At 34.1% G+C, this 14,290-nt stretch overlaps 2 protein-coding genes and 1 pseudogene across 3 annotated transcripts; 1 reads left to right on the top strand and 2 right to left on the bottom strand.

Annotated features, from left to right (window-relative positions):
- The first annotated feature begins 1,198 nt into the window (after nucleotides 1-1,198).
- LOC146899186 (7-deoxyloganetin glucosyltransferase-like) lies at nucleotides 1,199-3,235 on the top strand. Its single transcript, XM_085731978.1, has 2 exons — nucleotides 1,199-1,775; nucleotides 1,946-3,235. Exons 1-2 carry the CDS (start codon nucleotides 1,256-1,258, stop codon nucleotides 2,881-2,883), a joined length of 1,458 nt encoding a protein of 485 aa, XP_085588104.1. The 5' UTR covers nucleotides 1,199-1,255; the 3' UTR covers nucleotides 2,884-3,235.
- Nucleotides 3,236-5,097: 1,862 nt separating this feature from the next.
- LOC146899185 (Cyclophilin-like peptidyl-prolyl cis-trans isomerase family protein) lies at nucleotides 5,098-10,587 on the bottom strand. Its single transcript, XM_085731977.1, has 11 exons — nucleotides 10,207-10,587; nucleotides 9,310-9,399; nucleotides 8,580-8,675; nucleotides 8,039-8,146; nucleotides 7,855-7,904; nucleotides 7,535-7,634; nucleotides 7,056-7,109; nucleotides 6,005-6,163; nucleotides 5,788-5,910; nucleotides 5,534-5,583; nucleotides 5,098-5,433 (listed from the first exon to the last, which is right to left on the bottom strand). The coding sequence occupies exons 1-11, from the start codon at nucleotides 10,546-10,548 to the stop codon at nucleotides 5,322-5,324; spliced, it is 1,284 nt and encodes a 427-aa protein (XP_085588103.1). The 5' UTR covers nucleotides 10,549-10,587; the 3' UTR covers nucleotides 5,098-5,321.
- Nucleotides 10,588-12,628: 2,041 nt separating this feature from the next.
- On the bottom strand, nucleotides 12,629-13,550 carry LOC146899184 (gibberellin-regulated protein 12 pseudogene; annotated as a pseudogene). The gene is made up of 3 exons (XR_015023181.1): nucleotides 13,476-13,550; nucleotides 13,000-13,030; nucleotides 12,629-12,887 (listed from the first exon to the last, which is right to left on the bottom strand). The product of XR_015023181.1 is annotated as a gibberellin-regulated protein 12 pseudogene (transcript).
- Between the last annotated feature and the right edge of the window lie 740 nt (nucleotides 13,551-14,290).

Raw genomic sequence — 14,290 nt, 5'->3', positions numbered from 1 at the left:
TATAATTTTCAAATTATGAACATTAAAAAAAATAAAAGAGGACAGTTGGGGTTAATGATATCAAATAGGTATTAGAAATCGTGGTTGGGCCTAACACAACCCCACAAAACCGGCTCGTGAGGTGAGGATTGTCCCCACTTATAAACAAATTGTCAGGCCAACTCCTAACCGATGTGAGACTCTTAACACACCCCCTCACGCTCAGGATTGCACATCTGAAGTGTGAACATAAATGACGGGTGGCCCGATAACGGAAACCTGATAACAGGTGGCCCAAAGAATCGTGAAGAGGCTCTGATACCATATTAGAAATCGTGGTTGGGCCTAACACAACCCCACAAAACCGGCTCGTGAGGTGAGGATTGTCCCCACTTATAAACAAATTGTCAGGCCAACTCCTAACCGATGTGGGACTCTTAAAAATAGGGTCTTGTTCGAAATCCAAAATTAGAAATTCTTCATAGAAAAGAACAAAAGTTTGACTTTGAAAAGTTGAATAAAGTTGAATGCACAATTTTTAAGGGAATTATTTCTATTTTAAATTCCCTAACATATGCCCTTGGGGCACATGTTAACATTTGCCTATCAAATAAGTGCTAGTTGATGGAGAAATGATATGATATGAATCATTCGTCCATTTTGCAAAAAATTGTTCGATATCTTCAACCACAACCGTATAGCAGGGTATATACTATGGCCGGTCCATTATTTTATTATAAAGCTTTACCTACCACATTTTTACACGACAGATCATATAAAGCAAAATAATATTTAGAATATGTAAGGATACGTGTAACCATATTTTTACTCATAGACTCCTTGATTTCAATAAAGATTGGTAGACACTCTTGATGTGTACATTCATTTGTACCATTTAAAAAATTTCAATTAAATAAATATGTAGTCTGTGTAACCATATTTTTTCACTTGCATGATTACTATTTAGAAGTTAAAACATGTGGTCACGCAACTAAATGCGCGTGACTATTATTTTTCCACCTAATTAACCAAATAAATTCTGGAAAAACAGTGGTCACGCAACTAAAAAATATGGTCACAGAGACCATATATTTGGTTAACTGAAATTTTTCAGAGTGGTACAAAGAGGTGTACACGTTAAGAGTGTCTACGTGCTCAACTTTTTAGTTTATTTTCTTACATATATTCCATAGTCTGATACTGGCCTTTTCTTTTTACTAAAGAAAGATCTATACTCACGTTAACATTTCATAAGAAGAAGGAAAAAAAACCAGAGATGAGTAATTTTGCTGAGAAAAAACCACATGCAGTGTTAACTCCATATCCACTTCAAGGTCATATCAATCCAATGTTAAAACTAGCAAAACTACTTCACCTTAGAGGCTTTTACATAACATTAATTGTCAACACTGAATACAACCACAAACGCTTGCTCAAGTCAATCGGTCCAATACCCTTTGATGGTCTCACTGACTTTGACTTTGAGACCATTCCAGATGGTTCAACTTCACAAGGTGATGATGTTAGTCAAGACTTCCAATCTCTTCGTGAATTGATCAGAACGAACTTCATCGACCATTTTCGTGAACTTCTTGCTAAACTTCATGACTCTTCCAAATCTGGTCTTATACCTCCTGTTACTTGCTTAATTTCTGATAGTTTCATGTCAGTTACCATACAAGTTGCTGAAGAACTTGCACTCCCAATTGTTCTCCTTATCCCATCTAGTGCTTGTTCTTTCTTGTCTGCTTTACATTTACGTATATTGATTGAGAAAGGTGTCATACCCCTCAAAGGTAACAATCTATACTCCTCTTCTTTCTTGAGTTTGTATCACTCATATTTGGTTTCGATTTTATGTATAATATCAAAATCGGGACACGATTGCAATTGATGTTACGGCCATGATTTAAAACCTTGTTATATATAGCGTCAAGCTACTGACTTTTGGAGTTATGATTTGCAGATGAGAGTTATCTAACAAATGGATATTTGGACACTAAAGTTGATTGGATTCCAGGTCTGCAAAATTTCAGACTGAAGGACTTTCTTACTTGCATAAGGACAACAAATCCTAATGATTCGTTGATAGAATTTATCATTGAAGTAGTCGATAGATTTCACAGAGCCTCTGCTATTGTTTTTAATACGTTCAATGAGCTTGAGAGTGATGTTATGAATGTTCTCTATTCTATGTTCCCTTCTCTATACATCATTGGCCCTTTTGTTTCTTTTTTAAATCAAAGTCCACAGAATCACTTGGCGTCTTTAGATTCAAGTCTTTGGAAAGAAGACATTGAATGTCTTGCATGGCTTGAATCGAAAGAACCGGGATCTATTGTTTATGTAAATTTTGGCAGCACCACAGTCATGTCTGTAGAAAAATTGTTAGAGTTTGCATGGGGTTTGGCCAACAGCAAGAAACCCTTTTTGTGGATCATTAGGCCTGATCTTGTCATTGGTGGCTCGGTGATTTTTTCATCTGAGTTTGTGAATGAAATTTCAGATAGAGGCCTAATCGCGAGTTGGTGTCCACAAGAGAAAGTGTTGAACCATCCTTCAATTGGTGGATTCCTAACTCACTGCGGATGGAACTCAACCATTGAGAGCATATGTGCTGGAGTGCCAATGTTGTGTTGGCCATTTTTTGCTGATCAGCCGACAAACAGCAGATACATTTGCAACGAATGGGAGATTGGGATCGAAATTGACACCAATGTCAAGAGAGAGGAGGTGGAGATGCTGGTCAATGAATTGATGGTGGGAGAGAAAGGAAGGAAGATGAGGCAAAAGACAAATGAGTTGAAGAAGAAGGCGGAGGAGGACACGAGACCAGGAGGTGGTTCATACATGAACTTGGACAAAGTGATTAAGGAGGTGTTGCTTAAACAAAATCAAACTTAAGTGACTTTATTTCTGAAAAGCAGTACTGTACAAATTCATTGATGTTATCCAATTCAAGTGATAATGCTATTGACACTAGTAAATAATCAGTTCATGATGATGGAATTGAACTCATCGTCAGAAATTATTCCTAAACTAAAATAGTTATTCTTGTTAATGTTAATGGTATGAATATATGCATGTTGGATAATTGTTAATGTTAATGGTATGTATATAATAAACCTTTATAAGTTTAATTTTACAACTTTGAATAATTATAGTTAGGGGGAGCAAGGCTTCTTTCAGAGTATCTTGAATTCTATTATCATGTAAAGGACCCATAGTGGTAAAAATAATTATTCTGTTGTGTGCACTGGTTTAAATTAAAATTCTCCTATAGTAAACAAGATTTATAGTTTTATTAGGGATAAAAGTTTTATAATTTTTGTCTATGCAATGATACAAGATGTGTCCAATAATAGATTAATTAGATCAAAGTTTAGTAGATACTTTAGGGTAAGAGTCACTAGTTTCTAAAAAGAATCTAGATTGATCCAATCAGATGAGTCATGGTTAATTTGTAAACTAGTATGAACACCAGTGGTGCCAAGCACGGGGATAGAGTTCTGTCTAAATATTCTATGTTCAACAATTTTGTCCACAATGCAGTCTATTTTTTTTTAAATGAAGTTTTGGTCTTTTTCTTCACAATTTTGTACTTTTTCTTACATAAAATAATAGTAAAAAAAAAGGATTTTTGTCTCGAGTATTTAATAAAAAAATGCATGAGAATTGAGATGGTGTTGAGTAGTGATATAGCATGCCGACGTTTTCTTTTACAACGTGTGTTCATCCTACAAATGTATCATTCACTTCATCAATATTTCAGTATCTCATAACCATACTTGATTTTCATAATGATCCTTATGGAGATAATCTTTGTTTATGGTTTAAGATGTATGCAACCGTCCAACATATCATTCTATTTCTCATCGGATGTTGGTTTATTTTGAAGTCTGGAAATGGTGAAGCTTATTTTCGATATTAGTCACTTTCTCTGGTATACTTTTAGCTAAATCTACTCTCTCTTTAATTCCACCAAGATGGTTTTTGATGGTCCTTTTCTTATCCCCGCTCCTAAGGTTGGTTCCCAGATAATATGATTAAAGTTGATGTTTATGGTAGTTCAATAGGTAAACCCTTGAAGGCCAGGCTTTGGGGTCTTATCAGGAATTCAGTTCGTGCTTGAATCATTGGTTTTGTGGAATGTTTTGGTCATGGTACTAATAATAATGATGAACTTTGTACTATTTTGTATAGATTGGAACTTACTTAGGATCATGGATCCAGAGACATCATTTGCAAGTCAAATTCTCAAACAACTTTGAGTTTTATCAAGGACGGAGTATCACCTACTCATTCTTATGCTCCTCTTATAGATATCATTCATTCATTTATGTCGAGGGATTGGAATGTTATGTTTATTCATTAACATACTTAGCGTGAAGGAAACTGTTATACTGATTGACTTGCCAAATTAGGTGTATCACTCTCTCATGAGTTCAAGATCATCAGAACTTATCAATCTCCTCTCTTGAGCTATGTTCAACCAATGCAATGGGAATTCAGTTCTTCCACCTTTAGTTTTTTTTCTCTATTTTATATTTGTACTTTTTTCTATATGTTCAACCAGAGTGTTAACCAACAAAAAAATTGTTATTAAACAAAACGTCATAATAATACAATAAATGTGAAACAGTGCTGCTATTTACCCCGAAAAAAATCATCCCGATTTGATCCCGAAAAGCCATCACCCAATTAAATTCTTTCCTGGCCCACAATACAAGGGAGAGGTGGGGTATAATTTAATAATGATACTGTGTAAAAATCTGCTCGGGACGCTTTCGTGGAATGGTTGTTCGCGACAACTAGCAATATTCAATGTGAAATGATGAAAAGGGCTATAAAACCGTTTAAAAATATCATGTGCAATAAATCCCTTTTTAAAGATAAATCACTGAAATAAACTTATGCTTGTAAAAAAACCAATATTTCTGGTGTTTCTGGCAAAAAAAATTAACTAAAATTGACATCAATCATTGGCTTATTGACCAACGGGAATCATGCGGTACATGCATAAATCAGTATGATAAAGCACGAGAAATAATCATAATTCTAACATGAATTTAATTTTCCGCGGTGAAACAGTGTAATTTGGAAGGAAATGCACAAGTGTTTTCTGACAGATAATTATAACAAGAAATTAATTTTCCATAGTGAAAAAGTGTAATTTGAATCTTGACTCATAATATTATAAGAATTATAATTTACAACACAACCTGCATCTGGAAAATCAGGCTGATGCCAAACAGCATACACTTTGCAAAAAAATATTACATTTTACAAAGAATGAAACCTTTTTACCTGCTCAGGGAGCACTGTAAAACGGAAAGACTTACTCAACTTTCCTTCGGCAACACAAGGCGGTCTTGGCCTTCAATAAGCTTTGCGGAACGAATGATATCCCCGGTTTTTATCTCGGGGAGAATATCTCTCCCTATGGTGGTATATCTGCACATAGCACCCCAAAATAAAAAAAAAAAAGAGAAAAGAGAAAAAAGTTAAACTCCAAAATGGTTCAGAAGATTATATGAATAGTAACATGACTTACCCAAAAACTGAAAATTGCCCTTCCTCAAATGATATCCCTCCCAAGCCCGCCTACAACAGAGGAAAAGAATAAAAAAGGTTACTAATTAGGCTTCAACAATTGAAAAGAAAAAACAAAGGACCCATTCTAGTTTTTAAAAACACAAAACATCACTCATTCCAATTCTGCGTCCACCTTTCACTCTTATTTTGCATAACAAAATTTTAAGAAAACAAATAAGGCATTTAGCGGAGAAATAGGTGGCTTGCCCTTACATTTCTTTTATCATAGAGATAGAAGAAAAATTGATAAGGTGATGAATACTCCTCAGAAGCTTCGTTATGAGCCATAGCAACTGCTCCATAAACAGATAGAGGCAGAACTGGCAGTTCTCCATCCTTCCAAAAGACAGATAAGAAAATAAATGAGAACATGAATATTACTCTGTCAAGCATGCTGCAAAAAACGTGATAAACTGAAACGAAAACATACCTGTACACTTAATGTTGTTTTATAAAGGGGCTCAAATTGTCCAGCGGGCATTATTTCCAAGGGAACATTGTAACCACTGGTCTTATCTAGTCCGGTTTCCGAGAGAATAGCTTGATTGGAACAGTTGAGTTTTATGCCATTATATGCTCCATCCATCACCTAAAGGATATGTGACTGAGTGTGTTGAGAGACCAAATTAGATAGATATGCCTTAAAAATGTATTTATAAGTGGAAAGCATCTCTAGCCTTACAAACCGATTTTGTCGGGTTCAGCCTAACCCAAATTTAACAGCGTTGTTTCAGTAGATGATGGTAAAATCAAATTATCTAGATGCTTAAAACAAAATCTAGAAACATGAAAAATACCACATTATACAGCAATATATGCACATTCGAAAATAGATATTCTGACGAAGAAACAAAATATTCCAATTTGCAACACATAATTTCCAGTCTTCCAAAGCTGAAAACCATACTTCCTTATTGCTCTCATCCATTATATTAGTTTCACATTAAACCATTCCTCAAAGTTGTATATTGCCATAGTCGTTTCCAAGGTTTCGTTTAAAAGTTGACTCTTCCTCATTAATCTTTAAAATCAACTTTACATAAATTTCAAGTAAAAAATCTAGGTATTCCAGTTACTATATTCTCCTTACACAGAAATTTTATCACGCTGCATACACTGGATCCTGAACATAAGTTTAAGAATGTGGAAGCCATTATTTATTCTCTATTCAAACTATCACCCCAAAAGCAAAACAAGTAATTTTTAATTGAAAAAAATAAACCTAGTTGACTGAATGTTTGCTATGAAAAGTTCATATTAATAGAAAGTCAGTAATGGATTCGGACATTAGAAATAGATAATAAACCATTCAAGTAAAAAAATGAACATCACTAATTTAGTTCACTCAGAGAACTGCGAAATCTGACAGAATATGGATAAACCATGATAAGCGATGAAAATGAAGAGCGATATACACTTGATATTGGCAAATAATAGAAAAACTGAATTCACAAGGCTGAAGTACTGTTGCACTACCTTACCAGTTTTGCGAAATTCCCTGCAGTTAATGGAGCTGAATATCCATCTAAAACAACCTGACAAGAAATTAACTGTCAGTTAGTTTAATATACCGTCTTCCAACAGTAATTTAGCAATGCACCATTCAGCCAACTTTGCAGTTATGTACTTATGTTATACTCCATCCATTCCAAAATAAGTTTTAGCAATGAAATTTTGTTCAAAATGTGTCTACTATTTCAATGTAACGTTAATTAATTTATTCCAAGTTTATCTCCAAATAAATATTGCGTCTACAACCGTCAATGCATTTATGACAATTGTAATAGTTAATGAGGACAGTTTTGTAAATTTGCTACAATTACTGTTTTTCTTAATCTATCTGGAAAAACATTCCTTAAAATGGACCTTTTCTTAATGTTTATGGATTGTTTAAGACTAGGTCGATCAAATCAACAACAAATGGATAATCATAAAGGACAAGTTATGGATTGAATTTTACCTGAATGGTGGCAGTTTTTCTCTCTTCTCCACCAACTGGAGAAAATGTTGAACCGTCTCCTTTCTCAACGACAAACTCAACAGTTCCTCTCCCTGAAAGCCTACAAAAAAATTATGAAGATGTTGATTTTCCTCCCTTCTTCTGACTATTGAATTTGTCCAAGGAATTGCACTAAGAATGATTAAAGATACAATGATTTTTTATACCAGTCTCATGTCAAATGATGGATACATGTGAAATACGTCAAAATATACATTAGAGGGATGTTTAAACTACATCAATGTAGTAAACTGACATGTCATTTTGAAGGAGTCACTGACCGTGGATATTCCATGTATTGCCCCGGCAACAGAAAAGATAGACCAGGTGCCTGTTGCCGCAATATCAAGATCAGATTAAGTACATGTTCATAATATAAGTGTTACATTGATTCAGTCATTTTAATTGGAAAACGAAATTGACTCTTGATTTCAAGATAGCGTCATATTATTTGGTTTCCATCACCTGTAATGTCTCTAGTTCTGCCACAATATCCAGTGTAGATTGAAGGTTCACAGATACTTTATCTGCATCCTGTTCCTTTATGGATTGAAGGAGAACTTGCAAACCCCCCTGCAAAATGCTGATATCATTCTGATAGCTTCTATAATGGACCATAACTACCATGTGAGAATTATATAACTAATAATGTTGTCAAAGATTTCATCCTACAACAAAAAAAGTAACACAATGATCTGAAATAAAGTGAAAATAACTAAGTTTCACACTCAAGTTTCTTCATCTGAATCCTTTTTCTAGAATCAGCAAGCTGTGTGATACAAGCACAAGGTATATCGGCTATATATAGGAAAAGTAAACAACAGAAAAATATCGCTATATTGTACGAGAACTATCAACGCATGTATAGCCCTGAGTTAAATTGACCGAAATCATCATAAACATATCCAATTATGTTGAAACGTGAATATTTTTTCTGTTAGAAAGAAGGTGTCAGCACTTGATATACAATTAATCAAATAATCGAGGTTCATTTTTTCTAAAATACCTTCCCATCTATTAAAGTTGAATGCACCAAAGAGGCCTTTTCCTTCAGTTCCGCTGGTATACTTGCCAATATAGAATCCTTTTCATCTACCGCTATCTAAAATAAGGAAGAAACTGATCAAAATATTGAAGTTCTTGTATGAATACGACACATCAAGACTTAAGTTTTACATATAAATTGTGAAGTTTTAAAGTACTTTAGTTGCAATCATATATCTTTCTATCAACGAAAAGACACACCAAGGTTTAAAAGATGTTATGGAAGCTCAAAAAATCACAAAGTTTGCACATGTACAAAATTTAAATAATGTTTTTCATTAATTCAATTGAACAGAGGGTCTGAAAAATCTTAGAAAGGAAATAACACCTAATAATCAGTGATTTTTCATCTACTATACAACAAGTATTATCCCAACTTTCTTTCTAATACTTTCATTCTCATTCCTATTTTGTCTTGTGGATTCCATGACCCATCATAAAGTTTGCATCTCTGTAACATGGATCTTACTTTCTTTTTATCACTTTATCATATAGCAGGTCTTACAACAGTGCTATAAAATTTACCCGTAAGCTCGAGGGTTGTTTTTTTTTCATATATTGCACATGAATCCTATGATTTACATCTTCTATATTTCCCTCCATTATTTCTTATAATGCATCTAAAATACATAACCATGGAATTTGAGATATTAAACTATTATAAATACACGAGAAGAAAAAATTATGATTACCTTCAAAACTTTCTTTACATTCCCCTCCATTGTTCCATAAGGTTTCCTTTGTGGAATCCTCAACAGATATGAAATATCTTCAAGAGTCTCCTGAATTAGTATCATTGTAACACAGCTTATTAGTTTCTATAAAAAATAGTTAATTATGTGTAGACCAGTTAGAAACGAACTACTCCCATTTTGGTTCTTATATATATAACAAACTACTCCATTTGGTCATTTTCAACATTATTAATAATATTCAATTCCTTGTACACCCTTATTTATTGTGACAAGAATTCTCACTCATTTCTAATCCAAGAAAGATATGAAAAGACACCAATGGCTATTTTTAGAATAAATTCAAAATTGTACCATCAATTACAATTAACCATTTCAATGCATTTCTTTCATCTTGAAAATTTTTAGATTACAGGGAGTAACTAAATAGGTAACATTTCTTTTTGGAAACTCAGTAGCCGGCCCAAGACCGACTAATCCGGGGAACCAAATCCCACCATCTACTACCAGGAGGTCTAATTAGAGCCATATGTCTCGTGACTTGTTTTTAATCTTCCAACCTTTCAATTTCCTTCCAACTTCACACCAATGTTCCAACCGTCCAGTATGGACCGACTCCACACAAGAATTATTGAAACCTCGAGGATTCGAACTTAAGACCTTGTGAGAAGCACACTCCTAGGTCTCAAGTCTTCACCACCAGGCCAACCCTTGGGGTTAGTACATCCGTTAAATTTACGCCATCAAGTATCAACGAGGCAAAGAAAAAACAGCATATGCAACCTTGAATATTAAAAATTCAAAGAGAACACACAAATTTATTCAAATATTTAATTGTCTTCTACATAAGAAATAAATCAAATTAAGATATGCATGCATTATAGAAGAAAACAGAACCTGTATAGCCTTCATGTTAGGGCTTGCAGGGATAGCTCTCCTAAGAGCAACTTCACCAGTTCTAGGAACCTTTGTGTCCGGCGAATACAGAATCGCATTCGCAGCGGGAGAAGACACGTAAGGAACCATGGAACTGAACTGAACGGTGGAAGCAATTAGGATTGGAATCACACTCTTCAATTGCTTCATTATCCTCTGAGTTATACCAAGTGACGTGTCATCATCACATTGGCCTAATTGGTTCTTTGTGAAGCAGAATATTCGAGAAGGTGACTTTGTGTGGCGGAAGAAAGGGTGGCGAGTGATCGGAATGTTGAAGGAAGAAGAGAGAGGATACGCCATTGATGCGAAAAAAGAGTGGAGTTCGTTTTGTGCGCGCCTAATCTGTTCTGTGGAAGTGGTAGTGTAAAAAGGGACACGTGTACACTGTGGTTCAGCTTCGAATCACATGCTTGCTCTCGGTTTAAAAGGTGAGAAAATTATGAACGAAAGAAAATGTTATTTTGTTCTTTATAAGAAGCCAAAGAGATTAATTAAATAAATATTTGAGAAAAAAGTGACCAAGTTAAACTCTAGGTGTGCCTAACCAAGAAAGAGTATAAAAAAAGTATCAAAAGACAAAAAGTAAAATAAATAAAAAAAACAGTTGCAAGCAAATTACTGTATTATACGGTGGAGTAACCTAAACAAACTAATGGTTTAGTTCATCAGACATGAAAATCAAAAAAGTATGAGGGTTATAAATCATAAGCCACCACCATGGTTGAAATTTTATCATGTCAACAATTTCGGTGATAAGTGACTATTTGTTTTGAAAGATCTTGAAGTTGAGTTCCTTCCAAATAATCCAATTACTTGCAACCCAAATAATTTGAAGACATGTGCGGATGTCCTTTCAAAAAAGATGGTTGCCACCAAACTATGAAGCATGCATGGCAATTTCAAATGGAAGTGCAGTGAAAATCCCTAACTACTTTAAAATGAATGACCAAACATCCTGAACATAACAAAGATCCTGGATGAAGAACTCCACGTCTAGCTAAGTTATCTTTTGTTGGGGGCCTATTCTTTAGCAGTCTCCATGCGAAAAGTGACTCTTTGAGAGGTAAGGCTTGGTTCCAAATGATATATTTGGAAGGTGCTTGAACTTGTTGATCATCATGCGTCAACAGATTGTAAACTCCTTTAACAAAATAACCTTGAGTTGGATCAATTTTCCAAGACCAAGTATCTGCAATTGTTTCCTGCAAAACAATATTTTCTAACAAAGAACAACAGTCCACAACTAGCCCCTCTTCCCAAGCGAAAAGTCTCCTCCTCCATTTCCACCCCCCAACCCCCCACCATAATAATCTCATCATCTCAGCCACGGTTATATTGGAATTAACAAACAAATCAAACAAACGACTAAATCTAACACATAATGAACCCCCCGTCCAGCCAAGGATTGATCCCAAAAGAGAAACTTTCACTATTACCTACGTGACGCCCCAAGTTAGCCTCAAACCAACCTACCTCATGCACGCCCACACCCTCTCTAACATCACAAATTCTTCCACCCGCTAGACGCATTTGGACAACCCATTCTAATATGACCACCCTCTACCCCATATTTTGCTGCCAAGACTTTCTACCATAACCCACCCTGATCAACATGCAATCTCCAACACCATTTTCCCAACAATGCAATATTAAATTCCCTAATTTTCCGTACCCTCAAACCTCCTAACTCCTTATCAGAACAAATATTTGTGAGCATCCTCACTCCCAACCCAAAAAAAAAAAAAAAAGATTCAATTAAAGAAAAAGTTACTTTGTTGATTCACAATTTTAAGATAAAAATTAATTAGATGATTAATTTGGTTTAAATATGTGTTTGCCTATACTTATATTGGGTCATAATTCTTAAAAAACATTGTTTGACCTAATACAACCCCATAAAATCGGGTTGTGAGTTGAAGATAAATACATATTCAAATCATCTTTTATTCGATATGTGACTTTTTAACAATATTAACATCGGCTCTAAAAGATAAAAACTTTAAATTGGAAACAACACTTTTATTTTTACAACATGAAAGTAGAAGCTATTCTTGCTAAATGTTGGTTCCTAATTGATTTTTGTAATAAACTCTCGTTTCCTATAATGTTCTAGAAGGGAGGCCAATATGTTGTTCATAAAACCAAACATAATAAAATTCATTTAACCCACGTTTATAGTTGTTGACACGCGAATTAGAATCAAAACGCACAACCAAACAAGTACTAAATAGCCTATACATCAACGATGTGCTCTGAAAATGAATAACTTTTTTTTAAAAGGAAAATGGTGGATGAGTTGCAAGAACTACTCCATTCCAAGTAGACTTAACTTATTCATTATATTGTTATATCAAAAGTCACATAAATAACTTGTGATGAGTACCCTAATTGTCACAATGCAATTGAATTAATTACATTATCAAAAAGAGTAAGCTAATATTAAAGTAACATCATCAACTAGGGGCATTTTGGATTTCCTTCTTGAGTTTTCCAGTTGTTATAGCATGGACACTCTTCCTTGTTACCATAAGTTCCGGATGGGACACACAAACACGTTTCGCAGCATTTGTTGCAAAAGAACAAGCATGGCTTTCTATGATGAGTCTCTGAACATCGATAATCACATGCAGCACCACATTCTGCAAAATGTGTAATTAAAATGATGTTATTAATATTTTCTTTTCTAGTTTTCCTTTAATTACAAGTTGCAAAAGAGTTTGAAATATATAGAATTAAGTTTGGATCTATTACCTTCTTGATGAAGTGATCCCTCATAACCAGCCTATGGAATTTCATTTCAACAATGTATTAGTAAAATAATTAAACACACTTCAACAATGTATTAGTAAAATAATTCAACAATGTATTAGTAAAATAATTAAGTTTGGATCTAAGAAATTATTTTTAAGATTAAATTGAGTCTTTTTAATTATTGTTAGAGATCCAATTATTTTATCCATAATTAAGATTGTCACAGTCCTCTTAAAAAAAAAAAACTACGATTGCCACGGTCTATTTTACACCACACTGTTTTTTTCATAAGAAAAATAAAACACGAGGGCTTATTCCTCCCACGTTTTCTAAAATCTTTGACATGTTATAGTAAAATGATTCAACCGACAACACGTTTAGTTCTAAAATAAAAAAAATAAAAAATAAAAACCTACAAGAAAACCAAAAGGCTTTACAAGGTTAACGAGTATGAAGCAAAAGAAAAGAAAACTCACAGAGACAAGTTGGATCACAATAGCCATGGCAAGGATGAAAGTTATGGCATCTCTAAGACATACAATTTTAGCCATAGAGCCTCGTGGTTTGATATATATATTTCAGACTTTTCCAATGAAGATGACTAGAATGCAGTTCTAGGGTAAAATCAAAATCTATATATAAGTGCAAAGAAACACAGTAAAAGGCGTAATTTACTCTCTCAACGCTGATTTTGGTATACAATAATTAACTTAATTCAAAAAAAAAAAAAATTAACTTACTCACAATGTAGCCGTCAAATGTGCCAAAATGCACTGCAAAGCTTGGAGAAAAAGAATGCTAATAAATGTGAATCGACGGTATTAATTATTAAATTAAATGCCATTGATGTAATATCCAATTAATTTTTTATTTTGTTGTCAAAAAATAAAATAACTTTATTGCGAACATTTTTTTTAAAAGGATTTTTAAAAAAACTGAAAACGAAACTGAAAACGAAACCAATAATTTCCACAAAGCTCCAGTCTGCGATACCAACGAAGATGTCCATGATGACAGTGTTATACTATTCCAGAAAATGAGGACTCCTATGATGCTAATGAGGAGGACATGGTTACGTAACTGTTACCTCCATCTTCTATCATCTGTCTACTTTGTTATGGAAGCTCTCCTAGATATAACCATCCTCTCTTGGAATATTAGAGGGGCTCAAAATAACAATGCTAGAAGACATCTGAAAGAATTGATGAGAAAACATAATCCAACTCTCATGGCAATTTATGAAACTCATGTTCCTTTTAGTAGACTCTCCTCTTTCTGGGCCAACAATGGT

The sequence above is a fragment of the Medicago sativa genome, chromosome 8 (assembly GCF_051527215.1).
Source record: "Medicago sativa cultivar Bolivia chromosome 8, Bolivia_mono, whole genome shotgun sequence".
NCBI lineage: Eukaryota > Viridiplantae > Streptophyta > Magnoliopsida > Fabales > Fabaceae > Medicago > Medicago sativa.
This window is presented reverse-complemented; position numbering and strand designations above follow the sequence as displayed.

What these genes read in the sequence shown, in the direction of transcription:
- LOC146899186 (XM_085731978.1), top strand. Translation starts at nt 1,256, where the DNA reads ATGAGTAATTTTGCTGAGAAAAAACCACATGCAGTGTTAACTCCATAT. An exon ending in AGGTGTCATACCCCTCAAAG is followed by an intron (nt 1,776 to 1,945) that starts GTAACAATCTAT and finishes TATGATTTGCAG; the next exon opens with ATGAGAGTTATCTAACAAAT.
- LOC146899185 (XM_085731977.1), bottom strand. Translation starts at nt 10,548, where the DNA reads ATGGCGTATCCTCTCTCTTCTTCCTTCAACATTCCGATCACTCGCCAC. An exon ending in AAACAACATTAAGTGTACAG is followed by an intron (nt 5,911 to 6,004) that starts GTATGTTTTCGT and finishes GTCTTTTGGAAG; the next exon opens with GATGGAGAACTGCCAGTTCT. An exon ending in GGGCAATTTTCAGTTTTTGG is followed by an intron (nt 5,434 to 5,533) that starts GTAAGTCATGTT and finishes TGCTATGTGCAG; the next exon opens with ATATACCACCATAGGGAGAG.